General features: G+C 37.2%; 1 protein-coding gene across 2 annotated transcripts in view; it reads right to left on the bottom strand.

Moving 5' to 3' along the window:
* Fkbp14 (peptidyl-prolyl cis-trans isomerase Fkb14) overlaps positions 1 to 27,696 on the bottom strand; it is a 76,360-nt gene that overhangs the window by 2,299 nt on the left and 46,365 nt on the right. The window contains exons 2-3 of one of the 2 annotated variants that reach the window (XM_034340104.2): positions 6,044 to 6,207; positions 1 to 125 (exon numbers count right to left, since the gene is read on the bottom strand). In XM_034340104.2, coding sequence (XP_034195995.1) covers positions 1 to 125; positions 6,044 to 6,207 — 289 coding nt within the window. The remainder of the gene's footprint in view (positions 126 to 6,043; positions 6,208 to 27,696) is intronic. The other variant, XM_034340105.2, reaches the window with a different exon arrangement.

Genomic DNA, 27,696 nt, shown 5'->3' with positions numbered 1-27,696 from the left:
CATTGTTCTCACCTCCTCGCGGGATAACTGGTTGTCATGGTTGCTGTCAATTTCTTTGAACACATTTGCAGTTGGTGGAGAATCGCTGATATTGATTAACTCAACATCAAATAATAAAGTGGCACCTGAAATCAAAAATATACCATTTGGTTAGTTGATAAAATTTTTGCACAATATCCTATAAGAAATGTATGCAAAGAAAATAAACAACTTTCAAACAGAAATTTAAATATTTCCTAAGTTTAATGCATTCGCTTTAATTATCGATTAAACGGCATTTACAAATACCCTGGGACGATATAAAACTTCAAATGACACCATTCCCGTAGGAAACAATTGCTGTCTCGTTAAATTCGATTCGATCCCCCTTTAATTACCGTCCTCTGTCGCGTTTCAAATGTGCATCGCAACGAAACATTTAATTAAACAATTTATTTCTTGTTAATTAACCGAAACATCGTGACACCTCGCGTTTCGTACCCATTTTGGAATTTAAGTACACTTGATAATGAATCGACATTGTACAGTAATTCTTTTAATTCTTTAATATAAATATAGAGCATTGAAACAATTGTAAGTTTACAAGTAAACGTTAATTAATTGCGATACTTTTTGAGTTAATTTGTTACCTTTAATTACAATTGTAAAATTTGACAATTTTGAAACAGGGTGTACGTTTCACAGGACGATTATTATAATATTTTCGAAAAAATTTCGTCTATTTGAAAACTTGCATCAGGTCGCGGATTGCAGTTTAAGAAACTCTAAGCTAAGAAATTGAGTCCTACTTTTACAATTTTTAAAAGTATCTCCTTCTACTTAAACCCTCGAAATCGCGAGCTCAAAAATTCTTTCTCTCTGTAAAGACCACGCTTCAGAGGGGCTCTAATAAAATATTTCACGGTAACAGTCTCGTTTTCGAACAGGATCGAAAAACTTTCCACTCAGACTTGCAAATATCTCGTTGGCAGATACAGTGGCCACGTTTTCCAGCAGTTCCAAACGAAATTCGCGATCTCGAATTTCTGGCTAATATCGTTTAAACGTTCCCGTAGAAAAAAGTTGACCAAAGAACGAGAAGGGAAAAGGGAGATGGGAAAATGGTTTTTCGTAGGTACTGATTTTCCATTATGTTTCACTGGTCCTTGGGAGGCGAGCGACACGCGTCCGCCGCATTGATTGCTCGAAACCCAATAAAAATCCAATACGTCTCTGTCAATGCTGACGAAAGACGATTGCCGCGGCTTTTCTATTATTTGCCCGTCGACGATCTGTACGCTTCTGTTCCCGACGAAAAACCTGTCCCGTATTTCGAGCCCTCGTCGATGACGTATGACGGAACCCTTGCCGCTGACGTTTACTACCAATCTTCCATTCTTTTCGTTTAAACGATCGAGAAATTTCGAGAAATTGCTGAAATAATTGACAACTTTCTTCGTGAAAGACGCGACGAAGTAACGTAACAATTTTTTCCAATAGAGACTACTAAGAATTTATAATAAAAGGGCTGTTATATCATTAATGAAATCAAAGGTAATTATTTACAAAGATTTTTGTAAAGTGCCTTCAGTATTTTAAATATTTTCTTGCGCTTCTATGTATTTGAAAAGTAGCGTGAAAATATAATAATAATAAAAATTACGTTAATTGGAAATTTGGAAATATTAACATTTGAAATTTTATATTTATAAATTTCCAAATTCTGCATTTCTAATTTTAGACTTTTTAAAAAGAAATTTTTAAATAAGAAAAGAAAGATTACAGAATTAATTAGTAGGTACACCCAATGAAACAGTAATTTTCATTTTATTTTAAAAAAGGGGAGCTGCAGTCTTTATTGGAGAGCTGCTAGTAATTTTTTTCATAATTATTCTTTACCTAGAAGAAATTATATCAGAGTTAGCTAAATATAATTATAATGCAAGGAATTAAAGAAGAAGTTGTGATTAAATATAATTACGCCAAGATGTTCCACAACTATGCTTATTACATCATCACAACTTTATAGAAGATAAAATATTTCCAGAATAACGTAAGTACTAATCAATTTCATCCAAGCGATTCTTACGCAATCGGTAACCCCATCGACCTGAGAGAACCGGCTTCTCGATAAGAATGACAAATCTGTCCGGATTACACAATACTCTGAACCGTGCTGCACTTTTGCCGATAACGAGAGAATTTCTCGCTGGTGCGCGAAATTTTCACGAAAATTTAACGAACCATACGCAGACGAGAGAACTGTGCACCAGCCACGCGTGTCCCCCGTATTAATTATGAACGGCCCCATCGCGATTAAGCCGTGTTCTAATGAAATATGCCGTTCAATTATTCACTACTTAAACAGGCGCAATTAATACGGCGAACGATGTGTCGCGTCTGGCTACCAGTCTGCTGGAAGTTAAATGATCGAGTATACTACTGTGTAGTTCAATAATTGTCCGAAGACTGTTTAGAATTAATACGTTGATTACTGCGGGGTCATCAGCATTTCAGTAATGACTTTAGGTAGTAAATTAAAACCTTAAATTTGAAAATCAATTAATTTCATTAGCGACACTAATTATTAAAGATAAGAATAGTTAATTTGAAAATTTACATTTTTAATTTGCTACCTGATGTTGTTAGTATAATCAGGACTGAATTGAAATTTCTGGGGGCTGAAGAACATGGTTGAAAAATTAAAAATTATTATAAGTAAAATTAAATAATATTTGATTCTAAGGAAAAAAGGAAACAATGAAAAAGAAATTTTATTCAATAGTTGCTGATGTAGTAAATGGAAGGCTTGTAACGTGTCCCAGGCTGCAGCCTCCCTTAGACCACCCTTTAATTCTGATGCTGAATACAATAGCAATGCTATTGAAAATAATGGGTCCCTATTATCTTTTATAATTATTCAATTATGTTTAATTCACAGAGCTGATCAGCTGTCAACAACTATGTTCGCATACATATTCAGTTAAAAAATATAATCAACGTGCTACATTAGAATATCAGGTCACACTCTTGTAAGTTGAAGTTCACACATGACAAACCAGGATCATATTTGTAGAGAAGTTAAATTATAACCTCGCTTCCAATTACAGAAGTTGTAATTCAGCTCTACTACATGTACGATTTAGTTTGTTACATTTAAACTTTAAGTCATGTCACGTTCCACGAACTCTGTAAATAGTTCTAATTACAATTTGCATTGTTGAGGATAGTCGAATGCAAACTATTTCAACTTTCTGTTTGTAAACAGTTAAAGGCTAAGAAACTCATAAGAGTCTAATCGGTTAAAATTAATTTCTTAAATAGAAGCTTAAGTGGATAAACCCCGAGTGAAATGTTTTAACAGTAAGTCATGGGAAGGGGTACTCGATGGAAGTTAAAGAACAAACCACTCCCATCTCGTCTTGGAACACTGGTAAATGCTCGAAAAGGTTCCTCTTTTTCTCAACTGGTTGCAACATCGACGATAGATGGAATCAAATTCCTTTTCTTTGTACGCAATTTTCTTTCTCTTGTTCTTTGTCCCATTGTGCCGAGAGGAAACAGTTTTCGTTCACAATCTCAGACCACTAAAGCTATCGTTCTCTTTTTTACCTAGATTCTGGTAGCAAACTAGTCCAGATTTTGTGACTTTTAATCTACAGAAAAAGTTGATGATCGTATTGTACGAAGGAGAAAGAGAAGCAGGAAAATGTACATCCTTGTCACTTCGATATTTCATACAGAATATATAATAAAGATTTTAGCGTTAAAAGTTTGACTTTTGTCAGAAGTCAACATTTTCTCTTATGTAAATCAAGAGTTCAAGAGAAACAAAGGAAGACTAGTTTGATACTTTCTGTAAATTTTTACTGCTTCAATTAGTAAAACGTCGTAAAATGGAGAATCTTTCAATTATTTCAATCGCTGTACTTTCACACTATCAGTTTTAATTAATCTTCCATCGTAGACGAGCAGATTTTCACGGAATTCATTTCGTTGAGCAATTATATTTTCAGAGAACGAATTATCGCGAGCATAAAAACGTGGAAATGAAAAAACACGTTCGAATTAAAAACTTATCTAGATCCGTTTAATTGTTCAACCTTAAAATTGTTTTCAAGAGCCGGTTCAAATAATTACCCTCCTTTTTTTCCATCAAAGATAATAGCGTTCGGCGTTCATTGAATCGCGTCGGATCCATTCAGTAACGTTAAAAAACAAGTTGCTTGGACCAACACTAACGAGCTTCAACAAATATCCTCAGCGCAGCTTAAACGTCGTACCGCAATTATTTTTTACAAAGGAAACGAGTGAACCGGTGTTGGCCGACGATGAAGTTAATTAACCATAAAACGCATAAACCGCATTTACTCCGCTTCTGTTGCAAACCCCTCGAACATTGTAACTTCTCGTTGCACGTTCTTCCGCAACAAAGAACCACATACAGCATTCCGACAACACAAAGAAACCGTGAAAAATTCTCGCTACCTGAACTTCGCGGTAAACAAACGGGAAAAACTTTAGAATTTTCCAAATGGTTGCAGAATTACTTTCAATTGTTATTACTTCACCAACTTTTATTACGTTTGATAGCGGTTTCCCCAACAATGGAGAATATAACGAAGCAGTGTAATTGAAATACTGATATTGCAATTGTTTTTTGAAGCATAAAAAAGGTTTTTCCTGGGTGGTCCAAGTCCATGAAATTATAGAACTTTGAAATTTTAGGATATCAGAAGTTTGGAATATTAGACCTTTGAAATTTTGGAAATTTGGCATTTTGAAACTTTGGAACTTTGGAATTTGGGAATTCAAAAGTTTGAATGTTTAGAATTTTAGGACTTTAAAGCCTCGGTATGGAAGCCCATCCCATTTCAATGCGTATAAAAACCATTTGCTTTAAATATTTTCAATCACAAAGAAGTTATCAACAGAGGACTGTATTCCCTAGTATCGGAAAGCTGATCATTCAACATTATTGAGTCAGCTTATCGTGATCCGATCTATTCTTCGCGTGAAACGAAGGGTTCGCCAAACAAAACCGAGCTCTCTATAAAACGCAGGAACGATTGCGATCGAAGATGCATATTCGGGAAAAGCCGTCGATTTATCCAACGGGAGAGCTTTCCCGAAAAAAATGAGCGAACCAGACCCCACTGTTGATCTAACCGAGTTGGTCGTGGATAGCTAGTGCTCGATTTAATGGTTGATGCTTTATTGGATTTCCGTGCAATTGCATTTTTTAGTCCGTTACTAACGATCTCTTTTGTATCGATTTAACCGCCAATCTCATTTGTTCCATCTCGAAAAAAGAAAGAATCGACCGATAATTTGAAAAGACTAAGCATTTGTTAGAATTCTTTCTTATTTTAAAAATCAAAGAATCGCAGCAATAAGAGTTCGAAAATAAAAAAAAAATTTTTTTTTGTTAATTATACAATTAACATAAATCTGAATGTATTTGAAATAACTTCATACACTCTCGACTAATAAAATTTTTGTAAATTCTCAAGTTCTCAATTTTTTTGCGAACTTTTATTACCGAATGTCATAAATGTGAGCCTGTTATTAAATCCATTTCAACCTCTATCATCAATATTTTATATGAAATTCCTGAACGAAACGATAAGCAACAGTTTTTTTCCTCAGAGTCGCACGAATTTGAGAAGAGTAGCTTTAATACTCTATTATAGGCGTAACAAATGCTGTATGTTATAATTATTTACAAAATTATGTTGATGTACTGCGATTGCTTCTTGACGAGAATATGTTTATTGTAAATAGAACGAAATTATAGAAATACAAAAATATTTACTTTATCAATGAAATTCTATTTTATGACACACCCTGTAGAATGTACTTTTACCCATCGTTTCCAATTTCCATGCTGTATATTTAGGTATCTTATTTACACGTTATCTCGGATTGAATTTCAAGCAAAGTTCATTAAAACAACTGTTCACCGCAGTCTCTGGTAAAACTAATTTCTATCCGATAGCACGGTAAAATAATAAGAAACTTCGAGCGTAACGGACAGCAAGAACATCAGGGGAAGGAACTTTACCTCCAGGAATTACGTTTCCGGCTCCTTTCTCTCCGTATCCGAGTTCCGGCGGTATGGTCAACTTCCTTTTTTCGCCCACGCACATATCCACCAATCCCTGGTCCCAGCCTTTAATAACTTGGCCAACTCCCAGCTGGAATGTGAACGGCTGATCTCTGTCCAAACTGTAACAGACAATACATGAAAACGTTTTAAACACTGTTCCATTTGAACATTTTTTTTTTTTTTCATACAATACCATTAATTTTCTTTTTTGGAAAGATTCATTGCATTACATAGCGTGTGTGCTCATTGGCGTAAGTGAAATTGTTTTTCTGACGAGAAAGATTTTGAGACCTTAAGATCTTAAAATTAAAAGATTTTATATTCTTTGGCTTTTGAAATTTCGAAATCCTGAAATTCTGAAATTTTTTTAATCCTAGAACCTTGAAATCTTATATGGCGAAGGAACAAGTCGACATTTTTGGGGGGTCAGGTTCACCCTGACAATAATTTTCATTAGGTATAAAAAAAAGTCTGATATTGCAGAAATTATCAATTTAATAAAATGTATGACCATCAAAATGTTAAATTATTTATATCTATCTAATAATATCATGATAGTTTTGAGAGGTAAGAATTCTATTTTTCAGAATAGCATGAAAGCTGAATTTCCATTCAATTCCAAGGTTTTTCACGCTAAAAGGCACGACTTTGTCTATTATGGATATTTTTCATGAAAAAGAACGCGCGGCGGAAGTGTCAATCTATCCTAGTCTCGAAAAATCGGGTTCACGTATGCCAGTCGATCGTTTCGTGCGTGTCGGCAACGAAAATTGACAAGTTCATCGACTGACTGACGTTTGAAAATGACGAGGATAAAATGGGTACAAGAAAATATCAAGGGAAATAGACGAATTTAAAAAGAAAGAATACAATAGTATGATGATATTATATTTAGAAGAATAAAAATATTGATCGAACTGTGGCTGCAATTTAATTTAATATTTTTAAAAAATCATGTGGATTATTTTAATTTTACCATGAGACAACGGAAAGAGTAAATATAAATATAAAATCCTAGAGAACAAGGAAACTATACAGATGAACGAAGTTTACGCTAAAAACTCTTCAGGACACGGTGCAGACACGTTCTCGGACTCGTTTGAGGCGTCCCGACGCGCGTCGCTGCCGCTTACTCAGAGGGTTGCGACGACGTCGGGTGCACACGCGAATGCGGATGAAGTTCCGAGTGCAACGAGTAACTATGCCATGCCACGCGGAGAATCTCAAGCAGAATTTCACGTTGATATGCAGGTATGTTTCTACTTGCCCCCTGTATCCTAGAACTTGCACGTAATTTCGCGTTCTCATCGCCTATTTCTCTTGTTTCCTCTCACTTGTCTTGTTTATTTTAATCATAATAATATTACAAACGTAGTTGTTACATACGCAAGTATTTGAATTACGAGTTATAAAACTTGATAAAAATATATTTAGAAAACCAAAGTAATAAATAGGAGTTTGCCAAATCGATCTATTCCTTCCTTGCTTGGTTAAATTACTAAGTAATCGAAACTGTAAGCTTTAGCTGGTCCGAGCACGAACTTCCTAATAAAAATGTCAATAGCGATCCATATGGAAGTATAAAAGGACGATCAAATCTGTCTTTCAATTTTGAAGTTTCCATAGGTTCAGTCTATTTCTTCATCGTGAAACCGAGTTAAAATGAAGTTGTTACCATTTCGAGGAATTAAATGAATTATTTGAGGGAGATTGAACAAAAATATAACAGAACCAGATTTACATCGGCTGGAACAAAACCTACTATTTCGTTATAGAAAGGGTTCAAGAAAGGTTCAGGAGTTTAAAATTAGTTATAAAGGACCTACTTAAATAGAGGTATATAGATTCAAGAAAAATTTAATTACCAGCTTAATGAAATGCTATTGTAACATTTAATAATTGAAAGGATTTTTAATAATAGACTCCTAATCTCACCACTTTTTCCCGGATTTTCCTCGAGTTCCGGGATTCCTGGCCCTTTCCCGAGTTCTCGGACGTCCCGAGGAGAGTGACGAAGCAGGTGAGAAGGTCCCCTATATATGTATAGGCCTATGGTCCTCCACCAATTGCGTACAAACGTTCACGCGGGAGAATTTGTATTGATATTTCTGTCATTACTCATATTTCTAAATTATATGAAATTTAATAGCTAAAAGCTATATTATTTTGTTTCTAAATCACTTTTGATATTAATATCGTCAAAATTAAGAGACAGTCTGTATTTTAGCAGAAGCCGAAAAGCACTATGTTTATTCAGCAAGATAACATAGGAATCGATTGGTAGCCGTTCAAACGAAGCACGTGTCTTTTGTGCAGTTGATCGTACGTATGATCGATAGCCGAAGGATTCGCAAAGGTGTCGTGGTCTTCTGTCCGTGGATCGAACGACGTTTACTTTACCCTGAGAAAAATGGATGACAGGAGAAGAGGATGCCTCGATCAAAGGAAACTCGAGATCGACCGACTTTGCCGCCAAAAGTTTACCTTTAGCATCGGCCAGAGCTGAGCGTCTGAAAGGAGAGTCTAAGAGAAAGGGGTCCGCTTGAAATATGTATTACTGAATTGCTCTCTCGTGAAATACGAATTTCAATGGACGGATCTTGAGATCCACGTTCTCCAAGATTTACGAGAACAACGAATGACCTGACTCCTCTACACCCTTGTCTTTTGTTAATGGAAAAACGTAGCGATATTGAAATTGTTTTTTAAAATTCTTTTCATATAATTACAATGCAACAGGTGTTCTATCAAATTGAATCATTTGAGATAGAGATAAAAATGATTAATGCCTAATTAATTTTCCAATAGACATACTATCTAGAGAATTGAAATCTAGATGAACTATGTGGAGAAATTGAAACTAGATGGACCCTATTCTGTATAATTATTACAAAAACTAATTATACATAACCAACCACAATTATTAATGTTAAAAGAAAAAAGGTGTCAACGAATCAACATTTTTCTAGTCGTACCACTCGTGTTCGACGAATTGAGCGAGAATTAAAGGTACGGCGAGATTTAACGCAAAAGGTAAACGGTAGAAAATTTAAATCGTGAATTAATCGATCATCTCGGGAGGGGAAATTTTCCGCTCGTTACGCTTTATCGACGTTTCTCGTTCGTGTGGACGAGCGAAGAAGCAAGCGGTACCCGATGCGACGTTCCAAGCGAATGCCGAATAATTGGAACTTCGTTAGTGTGTAATTCCATCCGCAGTGTTTAAGTGGCATCCTATTAAACCGGGCCCGATATTGCGTCGCTGTTCTTACGCATGAAGAAACAAATTATGCGCCCTAGACACAGTCGGTCATAATCCTTCTAACGCAACTCGTTACCTGACTATGTCGCGACGTCGGCCGTGCAGAGTAATGTGACCCAAGTTTCTAGCATAATTACATTGTGTAAGGCTAATTACACCGTGACACGTGGTGAATTTCAAGTTTCATACGCTCTCTTACTAGTAACCTGCGCCGATGCACCCTTGTTTAGAACGATACGAAGAAAGCTAAGGTACTTTCTAAGAATTACATTTACAGGGAAGTATGTTAAAATGAACGTAATTGGTCTTAGAACAGTAGCGTAACTAAGAAAGGGTCAAATTACTAATTAATGCAATAACGTGAGGATAGGAGGAAATGTTATATGGCTAGAAACTAGGAATTATAAAGAAAAATATATAAATTTTATAATAGGGTAAAATAAATATTTAAAGTAAAATTAAGGTTCGTATACCTTTCAAGAAATCAACTTGACGAGGTAAGAAATTTTTAATTTAGTATTTTTAAAATTAGCAAGAGAGAAGTTACAACATATTTTTCTGTAACAATTTTGAAACGGGTAGTTGGAAAATCGGAATGGAATTTATATCTGAAGTACGACCTCCTCTGCTTCGTTCATTCTATTATAAAATCCAAATCCTCTTATACGAGAGATAAGAATAAAAAAAATTATGTAACTAGGTGGAAAAATGTTAGAGATAATGGAGAATGTGTAAATGATTAGAGTGCGCCTTTTCACTTAAAAATTTTCATATTCTACGAAATGCTGAACCATGAACCTGATAACGCTATGTTTCTATAAAATTCTATGAAAATGGTTAACGAAGTTTCCTATAATATACTTTTTTAACAGTCAATGCAATTTCTTTCACCGTTAAGGACGTTATTATAATAGAATAGTAGTATGTTCTTTATTCTGTCAAGTATCATTATTTTGCTTAATTAACATCTCATTAACACGGACAAAGAAAATTTCTGTTAATAAAAGTAGATTTAATAAAGATTGAATTATGAGAAACTGAATGACAAGTATTGTTCTTGCTGAACTTTTTATGAAACAGAAAACGCTATTAAGTGTATTTGATTTCTGAAAATGTAATTAACATTGCATATGAGTCCGTGTTGATGGATTCATCACCATCTAAAATTCCTCCCGTTCATCGAGAACGCCGCTGATTTGCACATAAAAATAATGAATTTAATGAACATCCATCGTACTGCTTGCAATGTGTAGCATTTAAACTGTTGATTATCAAAAATTTCATAACTTGTTACAAATATTCAAATATCTTGATGATTAATATGCAAAACTGCTATCGTCATTTTCCGAACTTTTTATACAAAATTCGTAATTTAATTTTAATTACAATAAATGACATATACTAAAATCACTGTTTCTACCGAGATCATTTGCTACGACTAGGATCTCGTTGATCGCGATGTAATAAACATCAGTCGCCATCAGTTTCCGCTACTCACAGAACGGAAACTAGTTTAGGAGATCGACCAATGCTCGCCGCAGATTGAAGTACTACGACCGTTTAATTATTTCATTAACAGGTAACGTTTTACGACCTCTCGACCAGACACGACCACCGTCCCTTTATTACCATCCTCTCGTAATTGCTAGCTTTTACTATCGTGACAGAGGTTCGACGTCTGGCAACGTGATGATTGCGCTGATCTCGTTAGTCGTTTATGTGCCACGTTTTACACGGTAATTCGTCGAAATACACCCGGCTGCGTTTCATTGAATATTATCCAGCAAAAGGAACAGAAGTACAAGTAACGTAAGGAAACTGTAGACAAAGTATTCTTAAAAATATTGTTAAATCACTGATTAGCATCAAGGCCAAATTAAGAGTTCTGAGGTCTGGAGCTATAAAACATTTGAGCACCTCCTTGGTTGATAAACTTGGTTCGAAATCTAAAATTTATTTTAAATAAAATTAAATAACGTTTAATCGTAAGGAAAATGAGAACAGTAACAAAATTTTCATTCAATATGTTTTTACCCCCCCCCTGGAAAGAGAAGCCTAGGGCTGTAGCCCCCCTTAGATTTCCCCATAATCAGGCGTTGATTAGCATAATGTAATAACGCAATATTGAACACGGAAATTGCCATAATTCAGCAATACAAGTGCTTATAATCACAGTGACACGTGTGAAATTTTTCTTCTACAAGGCAAATGGAAGAAAAAATGAATTCTACTTGCTGCTACTTAACAGCCGTTCATCAGCATTGTCCAAGGTATTTAATCGCGTTGAAAGCATGAATAACTTGTTCAAACTTTTCAATGCAATCAAGCAATTATACGAATTCTTCGAATGAAAACGGATAATCCATAGACGAGTATCCTCGGTTAACGCGCAGCCAGAGCCAAGAATAAAGAAAATAATGAAGCTTGGAAGAAAAGGGTATGCGAGCGACAATGCGATTTCGCAGAAAAGAGAAAGTCACAATAGAGTGAAAAAGAAGAGGGTGAAAGAGTACAATGAGACACGGAAGGAGAGGAGAAACCGCACCGGAACTGTGGAAACGGGGAAGTGCGTTCCAATGGAGCAAATATCATGAAACTAATTCCTTTCACGATCCTTTCAATCACGAACCAAAAGTAAGAGACAGAGTGAAATTGAACCAGATCGAAGAAAATTACTGTATCAATAATTGACGATTTGAAATGATAAACGACTTCAGTACCAGAAATGGAAATTTTCAACATTTTTCACTTAAATAAATTAAATATTTGACTAACTATAACTTTTCAACGGCATGTCTCGCATGAAATTTTCATTCCATTCTGCTAACAAAATTATTTTTTATCTTTTTCACTCTCTAACTCGTTTACTATTCGAACCTCTCCATTATATGATTGTTCATCAATTTCGAATTATATCATAAAATATGGCTGTTCGAAATCGATCAAACGGGATCGGTTAATAAAAAAGCAGCGTGATTAAAAACCGGCTAGCATATCCCGGCTAGATGCGAAGAGTAATTGGAATTTTATACAAACATACGATTTAATTCGTTTTGAAGAGTCGTTGTATTCCGGCAAACAGCGTGCTGAATGGTATTTCATTTATTGAAAAGAAAAAGAAAAAATGTGAAGCGAATAAACCATGTATCGAGTATCGTGATGAAAAATGGAAAATATTTTAACTCGTGTTAAAAGCTTTTTCCCTATCGATCACTCTGCGAGATCGAGTGTAATAGGTACCTCGTAAATATATATGCATGCGTTACTGCATTTATTGCCAGTATCATGAGATAAAAATTGGTTGACCGTACGTCGCCGACTCTCCGGACGTACTCTTGGTATATTTAGAAAAACATAATGGGAGTTAATAGTAAAAGGAAAATTCCAATTTCCTATTTTGCTATTTTGACAAAGCAAGGGTTAACAATTTTAAGTCCTATAATACAAAGCCTAATATCCGTGTGTCGCCGACTCTCCGGACGGATCCTTGGTATCCATAGGAAAGCATATCGCGTTAAACGCAAAATAAAATATCCAATATCCTAATAAAAAAATAACAGTGTACACGTTTATATTAAACACTGTAAGTACTAAATAGAGAAAAGGAAAACATTTCTCGTTGCGTCTACTAACACAGTAGCAAACGAGAACAGATAACGTAGACAAGAAGGGCATCGGTTCGGAGCACGCTTGCGAGCCACGAATTATACGGGTTCGAGTTTCATCAGTCAAGGGCGAAGGGCAGGGAAAAACGAAAAGGTAGGAAAAAGGCGAGCCACGTCCAAAGACCTGACGTGCGGCGAATGAACATCCTTCTTTGCCAGTCGCTGGACCAGGACGAAGAAGCAGGTTACAGTGAGCCACGAGGGAACGAGAAAGAAAAAGAAGATGTACCAGAAGACGAAGCAGGAGAAACAATTGCTCTGGGACGGCTGACCGTGAAGGGATAAAAAATTCCAAGATCAACCCTCGACGAGGTCCTTCGTTCTGCCTCGAATATCCTTTACGTATGGGCCGTTGCGGTTGGATGGAGGAAACTTTTCTGCGTATCGTAGCACGCTCTTTAAATATTCAAACGAAACTTTCGCTAGCACCTGCTATATACGGGATATTGCCAGTTTACGAACGCCCTCCACCCTTCCCGTCCGACATTCCGGTCCTGCGAGACTCTCCACGTTTTTTTTCCGACGCGCCTGGAAAAGTTTCCAAGCTGAAACTGCTCTTTCCTACCATGTGGAAGCACCGTGTGTCAACGGGATCGAGCCATCACACGAGTTTGATTACATTAATGTTAATAATAAATACGCTGCCCCCGAGTTTGCATGGCATCGTAATGAAGCTTAGGAGGGTAAAATAGAAGGAAATGTTTTTTTAAAAGAGATATTGCGGGGGATGATTTTTCAAGTAGCCTGGAACGAGAAAACAATCGTTGATAGTGGATGAAATATTTATAATGTCGAGAAAATCTGAGATTTTTATTGTAACAGTGTACGTAATACAAAGCAAAACATTGTGTTTTGAAACAATAGAAATTGCTGTGGAGAATCCTTTTGCACACCTGTGCAACGACAATAGAATTATCTTCAATGAATCGTGAAAACGCAATCGGAATATGGAGAAAAAAGTGTGTCAGAAAACAAGTTCACCATTGTTGTATCCTTCAACACTTGCTCGTTAAATAGAAGCGTCGTTAACGACGAGTATGGGAAGCTTTTAAGAACGCCAACGGGCTCGACCTAATTCTCATTTTATTCACCGTAAACCCGTTGTTTTCGTCGCTTAATTAGAACCGTTTGAGTCTGCGAATGACATCGACAAGATTAACGGTGCACACTCTGTTTATGGTATGGGGTGCCACTCGTCCGATACGCCTCTAAATGAAAAGATACCAGCCACGTCGTTGAGATAAATTTATCCCTCTTTTTATGCCCTCCATCGTGGACGATCCTTTTTGTTCTTTGTCATTCTTTGTTATTCCACTGTTTATCGTTCGTACAGAGAATTAATTGCGCGTCGATCAATGGATATTTATTAAAAAAGGGGTGACAAATTTTATCGCCCTCAATCGGGTTCGCTGCTTGGGATTTGAAGTAAAATTATAAAAGTAGAATTCATTCAAAATCATTTTATTTTCTAATTTAAATTGTTTGTTTATTAGCAGGGGAGGATCGGTCATTAGGAATTCGGAAAAATTCCAGGGGGGCCGGTAGGGATTTGGGACCTAATTAATTAAAATTAGAACCCGTCGTGTCACTAATTTTCTGGTAAAAATTTAAGTCCCAGTCTACCCTTATTTGCTGTTTACGAATACCGTGAGGGGTCACTAGCGATTGACGCCACAAATTCATCATAGACGAATATAGAAAGAGAATATTAAAGAAAATTCTGGGTATTATTAATATTATTTTATTTCGTATGCAATGACTCCAACAACGTGAAACGGATTAATATTTTAGGATCCTTAAAGTGTTTATGAGTTAAAAAATAATAAACAGAATTTCCTGATAGGCACTTAAAGCAAGAAAGTATCTGACGCGAAAGTGCGATGAATTTATTCCTGTTTTAATGTCTTCTCGGGCACGTTATTCCCGTCGTTTCTTTATTCGTTCAACACACGTTCATCGATAATAACTCATGCGATATGCGTCGGAAGAGAGACTGGAAATAAATAAGGGGATATGCAAATACGATTTGTTCCATTCGAGAAACCTGTTCTCGTTGTTTCCACAGATTCAGCTGTACATTTAATCGCATTTGCAAAAATGAATTCTGCACATTTTATACGAATGCAAATTAGTTGGAATTAAAATACATTTGTCATTATACTTTATGCTTTTAAGAAATTCGAAAGATATACAAAACTGGGTCTATATTGTTGGGTCTTCTTTTAAAGAAGAAAGTATTTCGAGAACTCGAGAATTTTGGGTACCTGATAATTGGATCGGGTTGATAATTGTTTTGGTCGGCTCAGGGTGAATTGGATACAGTATCCAAAATCCAAATTTCGGGAATTCCGACCCGATCGAAGTGGTTTCCGATACGAATTGAGTATTAGGTATCCGAAATTTTGCGATTCTCGCATATCTCTAATGGTTTACCAAATTTAAATTAATTCTAAAGAGCTAAATAAGAAGCAATAGCAAGACAATACAAAAATCTAAAAAGTCATAATTACTAATTCAAGTCTTTGTGAAAGTTTCGAACATAAATGTAATAATAACAATTGTTTAAAAGCAACGAGAGAGAAAACTTATGAATAATCCAACGTTTGCAGTTCGTTAACTATAACTGTAAGCCGAGGTATCGGTTCGACGAATGCTACTGTTGTACTACTGAAACAAGAGTGGCTTAAGTAGCTTAAAGCAGCTTTCAGTCAGACGTATACAAACATGGTAAACACGACTTACGAAGACGCAAAAAACGGTTCTTACTCTACTATCTGTTCGTTGATACAATTCTGACGGTAATGCAACCGGAAAATCTCTCGAAACGCAAACTAGCTTTCAAAACTTGAATGCAAAAATAATATTTTCTCAGCGTCCATTATTCTTTAAAGAACAACAATGCCGGGGAAGAAAATTCTTCTAACGTAGACGAATTTAAACGCCCCGGGAACAATGGATTTATTTTGCCTTGAATTTGAATTACAAGACCAAGCTACACGCTTCGCGGCCATTAATTTTTCAATGAAAAACTCACTGACTTCCGGTCCACGCGGGGGAATTGTACAAGGCCGAGGTAATGTTATACAAAGCCATAGAAACGTTGGAAAGCAAGGCCGAAGGGGGACAAGACAGCAAAAGGAGTCGAGTTCCTCCGCGATATGGCATTTGCATATACTCGCGCGTACACGCGCCGAGGACATAAATCGTTCCGTGCGTGACGAATGTGGCTAAAGAAGCGTGTGGTAAAACAGCGAACAGAGACGAAGGTAAAGAAGCGAGGAATGAAGGATAGAAATGATACAGATCAATGATGTAATGCGGATGAATGTCCGATAGAAAAACATAACAAACTATACTGTAATTTATATCACTTAGAGAATAATAAATTAAGCACAGAAACTGTTTTATAATAAAAATTTTAAATACTTCATCCCCTTGAACTTTTTGATTCTATAAAATAATATTAAATCGGAGTGTGCGGGTACCCGAGAATGAAAGTTGGGTCGGGTCTCAAGTGGATACTCAGGTTCTTAAATTACAGATACCCTCTCAAATTTTTATACTGAACAAACTTTCGAACGAACTTTCAGGATTCCATTGAACTCGATCATTATCCGACTCGACCCGAAGCTCGGGTACCTACCGACCTACAAAAAGGACAATGGAGTTAAATCATTTTTTCAATTTACTTTCATCTACCTTCAGACTACGAATGGTAATAAGCATCGAACAAAATGGAGAGAACCAAGGAGAATACAGAAAGAAGAAAATAGAAATAAAGTTACGAATAAGGATGGATGGATTCAGAGGCTAGAGTCGAGGAAATAAAGAAAAATCAGTATGAAAGAATTTCGTTTCCTCGGTCCAGCCTTTGGCCGCCTTCGACTTTCCCTGTTAACATATCAAAGAGTCTGCAGCGATATTTAAATTTATTCCTCCCACTGTCCCCCCTCTCTACGTATACGGCAGTATACTCTTTCGATGCTCTTACGTATCGAAAGCATGCTACAAACATCGATGCCGTCCACGGTATATTCATGGGACGGTGACTGGAAGGTTCGAGCTTTTCATAAACAGCCTTCAGTGTGTTTCCAGGGAAAGCTCGTTTCTCTCACGAGCTTCGAACCACCTCATCTTCGTACGTGTATGTGTGAGCGGATCAACCAAAACGACCCAGGTGGATTTTCCATTGTCCTCGAGTGTATGATAGATTGGCTGGAAACGGGGGCAAGTGTTCGATCCCGTTCATTCGCTTTTTTTTTTTTTTTCAATCCCGGAATAAAGTGCCTCCACGTATCTTTGCAATATTTTTAAACCCGGAAGAATCTCCCCTTTTTACGATTTTTCGCTTCACGTTACCTTTTTATTAGTTTGCCAACTAAATTCGCTACGTTATCATACATTTTTTTCCTTTAAAGTCAATAAACTTCTGACGGAAAAGAAATGAAAAGTTATTTCAAATATAGCGAAAGGTTGTTTATCAAACTAATGTAAACTTTGTTGTCAAAATGACGCGTTTTACCTGGTGCGATTAAATTTCCAACTTCACGAAATCTACTTAAAATAAATCCGCGGCTTAATAAACATTAAATTACAGGAAAAAGAAAACAGAGGGTCGCCAATTATCCCTCGTTACCAGGTACTAATTCTAAAATTACATTTCACAAGACTCCTTGGTCTGCGGCGAACTTCCCCTCGAACGTGACCGAGCTTAGTCTCACCTCTTGGTGTAAATTATTTTCAAGCAGAATTCGACTACGGATCGAAATACGAATGAAAATTGAATGCTTGCAAAAGTAGAGCAGCTTCTACCGAGCGTGTTTACACGACACGTAGAAATTGCATTTCAGCCGGTCGTCAATTACCGTGAGAACGAGCACGAAATTTTAAAAGCCTCGAAATCAGCCACCGGGGAATGGAAGTGTAACGAAATAAAGCTGAATAATTAACGCGAATCTGCGTCATCCGGTGCAAGTTAAGCAGGCTGTATCGCTAACCGAGTCATTGTTAACCATTCAGGTGCAACGTTAATAAAACACAAAATTACATTAAAATTGTGGTTTTCTTCATGGTCCGTGGTCCAAAGGTTAAGAGGTCAATTTCAAAACATCAAAGATCTGAATAAAAGTCCTTAAGAATTTTCTTCTTTTAAATTTCTCTGATGGCAAGTAAAACCAACAAAGATGTAGATCTAGTACTCTTGCAAAAACAGATTGTAAATAATTGTCCTATTGAATTAATAAACTAAAATAAGCTATTAATTTATGTTAATCGAGAATATCCTTTTCTGTTCGTCCCGATTGAAAGGAAGCAACGATTCCCTCGAAGAAAAGCTTCCTTTCAAGACCAATGCAAACATTCGAGCTTCCTTTAAAACTCTTTAACTCGCAAGAAGTCGATGGTAGCTCCTTAAGGAAAAACATTCGTCAATATTTCCAAGTGTCTTTTTCAAAGGAAAAGCAATTCCTGAGGAAGTTTATCCTCTGGGACGCGGGACTATGAAGAAATCTGTTCTGACAATGTAATATTCAAGAACTCTCGTCTGGAAGCAACACCGAGATCGATTCCATTAAGAACTACAATAATCGTTTAAACTGAAATTAATCGAAAACTTGGCGTGGCGAAGAAAGCGGCCACGGTGTTAAAGAAACGAAAAGCTATGTGAACGCGTCGTGAACATGAAACATTGCGGAGGGGAAGGGTTAACTTATCGAGTTTTCCGGTAATTAAGTTGAAAATGGTTTTCATTCACCGGTGTGCCAGGCTCCAGTTTGGCGTTTGACCCGGATGACTAATTCCTTCGATTCCCTCGGCGCGTCGAACAAATTGCGAGCCGGGATTTAAAATGTCCCCGGTGTTTCGCGAGTTAAACGCTCTTCTGTATTCTCTTTCCCTCTCTTTCTGGATCAATACTGAGAGGAAAACAATCATCTGTCGCGATGACCCGGAATTTTTGCCAGAATTGTATAAAATTGGCGATAAAAGAATTTATGAATATAACCGAGTATGCTAAAAATAGAAAAAGTACAAGATTTTTCTTTCACAGGTAATTGTTAAGTGAAAAGTTTTGGTTTTCCTTTCAGGGGATAACGTAAAGAATCTTGAATAATTTTCGAGGGAAACGCGAAAACGAAAATCCTTATTAGGGTGGCAGCAGGATGACAGTGGGGCATCGCAACAACAGGATCTGCGCCGAGGAAACGTAACGAATTTTAAGTCGACGACGTTGAAACTGATGAAACTTGAAGCGCGTAACCGACATTCAGAGGTTCTGTATTTGTCAGGGAAACAGCTTTGAAGTGGAATCGGACGTTGTTCGGAGAACCGACAGCTATGGTTTCTGTACAAGGTAGAGGATGAAGCTTCTGGACCTGGTCAAAGCAAGTTTCCCAGCATTTTATGATTCGCAAGAAGTGCACAGAGAGTGCATAGAAAAGAGATAGCAAACGGGAATGAGAATTTAAAGCTACTAACGGGACGAGGTTGGTACTCAATTTCGAAAATTGTTTTCCAACTGCTTTGAGGTATTACTACGGATGAGGACTGTATTTGGCTTTAAATTAGGTCTCAACCCCTTGACTTGTCGCGTACAGTTACACTCCTACCATTTTGATAAAATTAAAACATAACTAATAAAATTAATGAAATAAAATATTTCAATCTTTCTTTATACTCAATGTGTTAATATTGCTAAAATTGTAGAAAATTCTTTTAATTGCAATAAACTATTGTCTTCTGCGATAATGTCCTGTTTCTTAGAGGCCGAAGTGCGAGGAATTATCGAGCGCTTACCGTAGTTTGTATAATATTAAATCCTGTGCGGTTCAAACACGAGGGGCTGATATTTTTTCATAAGGCGTTACTCGGCCCTTAATGATGCGAAATAAAACAGACACCGCCATTACCGTAACTCTCGTTAATATCACAACAAAAGGAGGACGCTCGAGTTTCCTGACCGACGTTAAGCGTAGATTAGACGGCACCCCTAGGTAACGCGTGATAAAGTGAAAATATCTTGAGCGTCGAGAGGATTGGACCTATCAAGCAGCTGCTGGGATAAGAAAGGAAGGGCCATTTTTCAGCAACCACCTCTTCTTATCTAAGACCAGGAACGGCGACACCGTGTAATACCGTACTAGCGGCTTCTATGCATTCATAAGATATTCATAAGCGCGTCGTCTCGATTCCCGCAGCCGACAAAAGCCGGACCAACGACCATCCTGATAGTCGCATAAAGAATCTCAGCCATAACGGCGCGTGAAAGAATGCCAGGCTGTTAGTTACCCGTCTCGAGCTTTCCTTGCGAAAATGATCGAGCTCTCACCTTAAATGCTGCCGAAAATAGTTGAATTTAAATCCACCTTAAGCGTTCAATTAATAACATTCCAAAGGTTTATGAAAAGCTGAGAATTTTATAAAAATTTTTCCTAAAATTCATACCTTAGAGAGCAGATTTTCAAATAGAAAACGAGAGTTAACAGCACTGCAGTAAAATTCGGAGAAAGGCTCATGCGAACGAGTGAAAGCCACCCTGTAAATTTCACCTACGCCTGGTAGGTGGTTTAATGCAGATTTAGACAGGTCGGCCGGGCTGCGCACGCGGCTTTTAGGTCTTACCAGAAGACTTAGCCTAATTAATTTATAGTCCGCACCGGTATCTGTTGCCGGTGTAGTCGTTGCCGGTTTCCAACTCATTGTATATAGAAGTAAACTAAGATACCTACGAGTTGCTCTAAGTGTTTCAAGATAAGCAGCCCGCGGAGTTACCTCCTTCGCGATAACACCTTGCCATAGGGCTCGACGCATCTCCCGGCACTTCGAGAGAACGCGTCACCACACCGGAAGTTCCTTGATACCGCGTCTTGGTTACGAGTGTTGCGGAGAAAACAGACTCCTGTATAAAATTAGAATTTTCTCACCTGCGAGAAGGTGTTTACCGAATGAAGTTAATGAATTGTGGTGCTCTTAAATGAAATCAATTTTGTTATTTGTATATATAAAATATAGACATTGCTGTATCACGAAGACACCTGAAGCTTTGTATGTTTAGCGACGACACACGAAGGGAGACAAAACCCTATTAAGGGCTTCACCTGTGGACAGCTCTTCAGTTAAATTAAGTGAAGGCTGCTGAAGCCTAATAGCTTTTGGCGCTTATAGGGGGTTTGATTGCTTCTGGCTGATCCTAATTGATCGATGACTGTCAACTGAGAATTCTAATTGTCAGTCAGCTACCTGATTAATGTCTTTCGTAGAATATCGTACCAACAATATCCGATTATACAACTACTGTAAGGGGTGCATCGATCTTAACAGGAAATTTTTAGAACTCACAGAAATGGTACGAAATTTGAATAAAAATGAAATATATTTCATTTATAAGAATCTACCTACATGATTTATGTAGGATTGCAATTCACGATGATAGTGTACAAATTTTCGTGTGACGAAGGAAAGATATAGATGTAAGTGGATCCCTTTGAGAATTCTCCAAAGCCGTGCTTTACTAACATTAGAATATTCGGTATTGGCGATGTTATCTAGCTAAAGGAATCAATAATTAGGCATAGAAACAGCGGGAAATAGAGATTTCATGGAGCACCCGGTAACTCGCTCCCGGCGATTGTGGAAGGTGTTACTGAAATTATGCATTCCCTCTGAACTAGTCCATTTCCGAGTTCTTGTCATGAATAATTATAGACTATCGCGTTAAAGTCTTTTATACTTTTGCATTTCATACAATCTAGTGTCAAAGACGAATTTGCACTTTAATACGCGTTGGAAGAAAAACTTTTTTCCTAAAGCTCCTTTCAAAAATCTTAATTCTTGTTTTTGAAGGAATTAACAATTTTCAATTAATTTTTTTTTTTTAATTAATCTATAAATTTGGGGTGTGATGTTAGATTCAACCATTCCAGCAACATTTAACGATCGCTCTTGATAGTTTAGTGTTTGATATGGAAGTCAGACGATCAAATCTATCCATTTCACTGGTAAATCGAATGCAGTCGATTGTCTCTAATTTCGTGCAAGCTCGGAATGAATCGATACGATATTCGGTAGAAAATCGAGAACAATTTGTGTGTCGTGTCAACGTGTATGATTGAGACCCAGTTTTCGTTTCAATATAAATGGTATACCTTTCCTGATACGTTTCATATGTATTTAATGAAAAATATTCCTTTAATAAAATGATGTATTATCTTCTGATAATTATAAAAATTGTTTTACCATTCTGGTTAATTATTGTATATCTAAGTACCACTTTTGTAAATAACATTTCTCATGAAATCTTTCTCTTAGTACACCTGTACATGTAGACTAAAGTTAATTTGTTTCGCAATTTAATTTAGGTCACACGAGAAAAAGCGATAAAAATCAAGGAGATTAACTTCTAAGAGAAACGTCCAGGCTGTCGTGTAATCATTAAACCAACACAACCTACGTGCTCATTCTTTGAACAATTTAAAAGAAACATTGTTCACATTTACAAAACGGATGTCTGGCATTACATTTAACGTCTCTTTTGTTTCATTAACAAACAGAAATGTATAAAGTGGAATAACTTTAACTAATCTAACATTAAATTATAGTCACCCTCTGACAAAGTTCCTTATCCCAATGAAACCTAGTCTCATCAACATGACTCCTTTAATTCCACTAATCCCTTGCAATATTCCTCCATCGTTGTCCCTGTTAAAGGCGATGAACCGTAATTGGCGAAGCTCGTTTGATCATCCGAATCCTGTGAACGTTGTTAATTGCGAGCTACACACGATTTAGTTTATCCCTCGACTTCGGGACGTATACAACATAGCATGACTAGGTCGCCGTTATAATTGTCGACAAATCGAGTTCGCCTGCGAATGATTAGGGAGAAGGAAAAATTTCAAATCTCGTTGTTTCTGTGGACGATCGAATATTCCTGAGAATCTTGGCATTGTATAATAGAGCTGTTCGAAAGACTATAAAATTGAGATTGGGAAACCTTTGAACAGAAATCCTTGAATCGCCAAATAGTACTTATAGTAAAAAGTGAGTTAAGACACAAATAAAAAAAAATAAAAATTAAGCTACTACACCCAGGGACAGAGTGCCTTCAAAATACAGATTGTTCTCATGACAATTTAAAAATTTTAAGATTCTAAGGTTCTAAAATTCTAATATTCTAACATTCTAAAATTCTAAAATTCTGCGGACCTGTCCCACTTTAAATAAAAGTCCTAGTTGCGCCAATGAGCTATTATCAACTGGGCGAGGGATAATGAACGAGATCTACTAAGAGGTGACCTACTTAAAGTTTGCATTAAATTGGCAAAGGAGATATCGAGCCTTTGAAGAGCAAGGAATTTCCAATACTTAGGTACTCTTTCCACGCGTTTCTGTGTTTCATCATATAGAAGGGTTCTTTGATGCCTTGCACGCGAATAACTAATTGCAGAAGATTCATTTAGGATCGCTTTGAAATAAAATATTGATAATGTACACATATTAATTTTGATGAAACTATACTTGTGGGAAATAATTATATTTTATAAATTTAGTGACATATATGACTTCCATAACAGAATATGTATGTACACCCGCGATCAAATCAGGCTTACCAAGAATGAATGTCCCGGGCTCCCATCTCTCCCCTTGAGCGTTCGCGAAGAGAATGACGATGTAACGAAGGAGGTCCCCTGTGTATAGATCTGTCGCTCCCTTCCCTTTGCGTATAAACGCTTACGCGGGAAAATTTCAATAAATATTTACTTTGTTATTTGTATCGAGAGAAATCTAATTTAATCGCGAGAATCCTAATTTTCTAATTATTTAACCAAATTAAATTTCTTCTGTTTGATTGATTTATATCGCAAATACAAATATGACAATTGATCACCCACTGGTTAAATTTCAAACCTCTAGAATGTCAAGGTATGCGAGTTACAGAAACTAATGAACATCATGTGAATGAGGTTTGTTCCCCTATGTCGATTCAATCAACAAGCCTCTCGAACAGAACGCCTGTAAATTGAACAGAAATTTATTACTAACTAAACCAATTAAACCCAGAACCAAACATAGCCATATTCGACAGTGCTAACAATAGCGCAGTACAATAACTTCAGGTAACCTTTCTCACTGTCCCGTTACCAAAAAAACGTACATCAATCAAAACGATCCCAGACTGATGATTATTTTCAATGTACAGACAGTCGAGTACCTTTAGAAAAATTCGATATTCAACGTTTCAAATGGAATGTCCAAAAAATCAACGAGTATATAATATGGTTCTCGTAGAAATATCAGAAAATTGGTCGATGACCATGAAACTGATATGAACCTCGTTACGGGTAATTTTGTTCCCTAGTCAAATCCCATGGAGAATCATCGAGATCTTGGTCGATACTGTTTCGATCATGGATGCTCGATTTCTATCCAGTAGACAAGCAAGTGTTCGTGTGCACAGGAAGCAGTCGGCTTGGAAATAGGGTGCGGACCGTCGTAGCGTTGCGGCCATGCTAGCAGATAGCGTTGCATATTTCATGGTGCACCGTAACGTAATGTATGCCTCGCATGGGAAATCCTAACACGGCCACGCTACCCAGCTTCCATTGCCGAGCCTTGTAACCCAATCCGTTGTCCTGTGGAGAACACTGCCACGGACTTGGTATGAATTCATTCGGTTCACTTGTTTGCCTTCTTCAATTTGCCAATTTTTAACTCGTGAACAATTTCAATCCTTAAGGATTAATATTATACTAATAATCAATTTATCGAGAATATTAATTTGAAACTTTAAATTTGAAAATTAACTTCAATTTCCTCCCTCGAGATCAGAACTTCTTTTTAATTGTTTATAAAAATAATTATACGCTGTGGTTCGTTGAAGTTAAATAAAGTTTCTATGTTCATCAATGTCCGACAGAAAAGTAAAAGTTTTCGAAATACGAGTATCGAGCGAAGCGATTTTCCCATCGAACCATGAGGATCGTTGTCTGACTAAGAACGATTCATACTACTTGATCGTTCGGCTCGCGAGTCCGGCGAGGTGCTCTTCACTTCGCGCTGCTTTTTTCCTCGCTCGCAACCGTTCAATCAGCCAGAGAAACTTTCCGTCTCGGATTTTTACTTCGCCCATGAATGGGGAAAAGTTTGGTGAAGCTCGCGCGGGACCCATTAAAGAGCCACTAATTCCGCGAGCCGAAACTTAGTCTGTCGTGAACAAAGGCCGCCCCTCCAGCCGTCCTACCATGGACGGAAACTTTTCAGAAATCCATTACCGGTTCCCTTTTCTTCGCGGATCCGTCGTTACAATTTGATATCGAGGCAAAAGGCGATCCCAGAGGTAGAAAACGGCGTCTCTCGAGCGTCGAGTGGTCCGCGTCGCGCGCCTTCGGTTCTCCGAATCGTCGAGAAGTCGTTTATAAAGAGGCTACGAGATTACATTCAATTGGAGAGATTAAACGCGGTCATTCTGGCGTCGTAAATCCGACGATCTAGCCTGTATCGTTCGCCGTCGAGCCGGGAACAGAATGTCGGACCAGTGCGTGCGGAAATTGGATCTCTTGCTCGATTCTCGATCAAAAGGGTCTTCTTACCTAAAGGAATCCGACTGATTTACCCCGAACCGTCACGGGACCCTGCCACTCAACTGCGATAAGTTTTCTGGGGGGTTAGGGAGGAGAAAAATAGGCACTGGAATGCGCTTAGATGTGGAGCATTGAGGGACGCGTTTGGTCGCTGAGAAAAATGGATAGAAGTCATTGGAAACTTATATTGGATTGTTGAACGAAGGGTGGTAATTTTCTCAATTTTGATTAAAGAAAAATCCAATTTTTCAATCTTCAACATGCAATTAACTTGTGTTCTAAAAAAAAAATCATTTAAAATGAGAGACCTGAATTAGTTTCAATATCATAACAGTTAAAAATAATTAAAACTACTATTTTCATAGTTATTCCATAGTTACTTAAATTTGCTACGTTATTTCGCTGTGCAAGCTTACTTGAAATTTATTCCAAGTCAGTAAAAAGTTGATCATTTATATGATTTACTCTACGGAAAAATACATTCGCGTCTATAGTCGCATGCGCTTTCATCGATTCAACGAGAAATCTCCAAGAAACTCGATTCCCATGTCGTTTATTTATCGCCATGAATGTCGAACGAAGTAGTTCCGACCCCGGCAAAATTCATTTTCCAACGATGAATATTTGAAATTCAATTTACAATAATGACGGGTCTGGCAAAAGTACAGGAGAAGCTGTATTTTTCAGAAAATTCGCAATTAGAAACGGCGAACGATGTTTCCTGCGGAACTACCGCTTCCGCCATTATCAAGTTCCACCGTTCGAAAACGACTTTAATCGAGATATTTAACGATATCCTACGTTAACGAACGAATCGAAACTTCGAGTTGTTACAACTTTTTGCCGAACGTGTAATTAAGTCTGGAGCCGTGCGTTCGGTTCGGAATGAGTTTCAAGGAACAAGCACGATTTGCGTAACGAGCTAGAAAGAGGAAAAGCTACCGGATGCGATGAACAATTTAAAATTGAATTTTCGATCGGTCCGCTTCCCGATACGATTTTGCGTTACGTCACGATCCATACGCGACCGATACCTGTATGTTTCTGAACAAAGAGTGTTTGTAACTCATCGCTACGGAAGTGAACACGATTAACGAGCGAGTCTGGTTACAATTTTGAAATTTCGCTTCCTCTATTCGCGTCACCACACAGACATCGTGTCGTCAATTTTCGACAAATCTTTATAGCTCAGAATTTTCCATTAACGAGTATGCAATTTGATATGATTTTAAAAAATAAAAAGTAAAAAATTTTTTACATTGATATTCTATGTAAAAATGACTCCGTTCAGAAATGTCCTTTTAATTCAACTTTTGCGCCTCTTGAAAATTTGAATCTTTTATGTATTTATTTCCATCGAACCTTTGGGACAGCCAGTCAATTCTCTATAAAGTTGTGACTCGATGTTTTCCCAGTTCCCTCCTCGTTTTGTTTGTCCACCCTTTTCTCTTTTCCTATCTGCTCTCCTCGCGCAGACACATCATTAAATTTATATTTACCATGCGGCAAAGAAACGAGAACCACCATTTTCAGGAATAAAACGGGCCTTCCTGATAGGCACGGAATCAGTTTGCCAGCTAGAGTAAACATTGACGACCAATTCGCTCGAAAAGTGGCGCACAGAGGCGAGCAATTCGTTTCGCGAAGTAAAACTGCGCATCACCAGCCCTTTTTCGTAGTACCGTGTTTTCCTTTTACGTTTAGATTCAGGTTTAGTGTCGCTCCGATTCTTTGTACAAGCATTTCGCCCTCTGACAACGATGGCACCTCGAAAATGGCACCGTTTCCCTTTTTTTCCCCGATAACAACCTTATCTACAGCTTGCAGACGAAATTGAACGAGCATCCTCGCTTTATAGTAATGTTTAAAAAAAAAGAAATTATAGAAAGTGTATTGTAATTGGTACAATAAAACCATGTTATATTGGTTTATTTCTTTTACAAACATATAGCCATCGAACTAATTTTTATTTGTATTTTTTTTTATGTTTCATCGATACTTCGTTAGCTTTTTCGATACATCCTTTTTCCTTTGATAACGAATTATTTTTGCAAACAAATTTGTTTTGGTAACGAATGTTTCATATTGTAATTTCCCACGGCGAAT

The sequence above is a fragment of the Osmia lignaria genome, chromosome 10 (genome assembly GCF_051020975.1).
Source record: "Osmia lignaria lignaria isolate PbOS001 chromosome 10, iyOsmLign1, whole genome shotgun sequence".
Classification (NCBI taxonomy): domain Eukaryota; kingdom Metazoa; phylum Arthropoda; class Insecta; order Hymenoptera; family Megachilidae; genus Osmia; species Osmia lignaria.
Note: the sequence above shows the minus strand (reverse complement) of the source record. Positions and strands in the feature narration are given on the sequence as shown.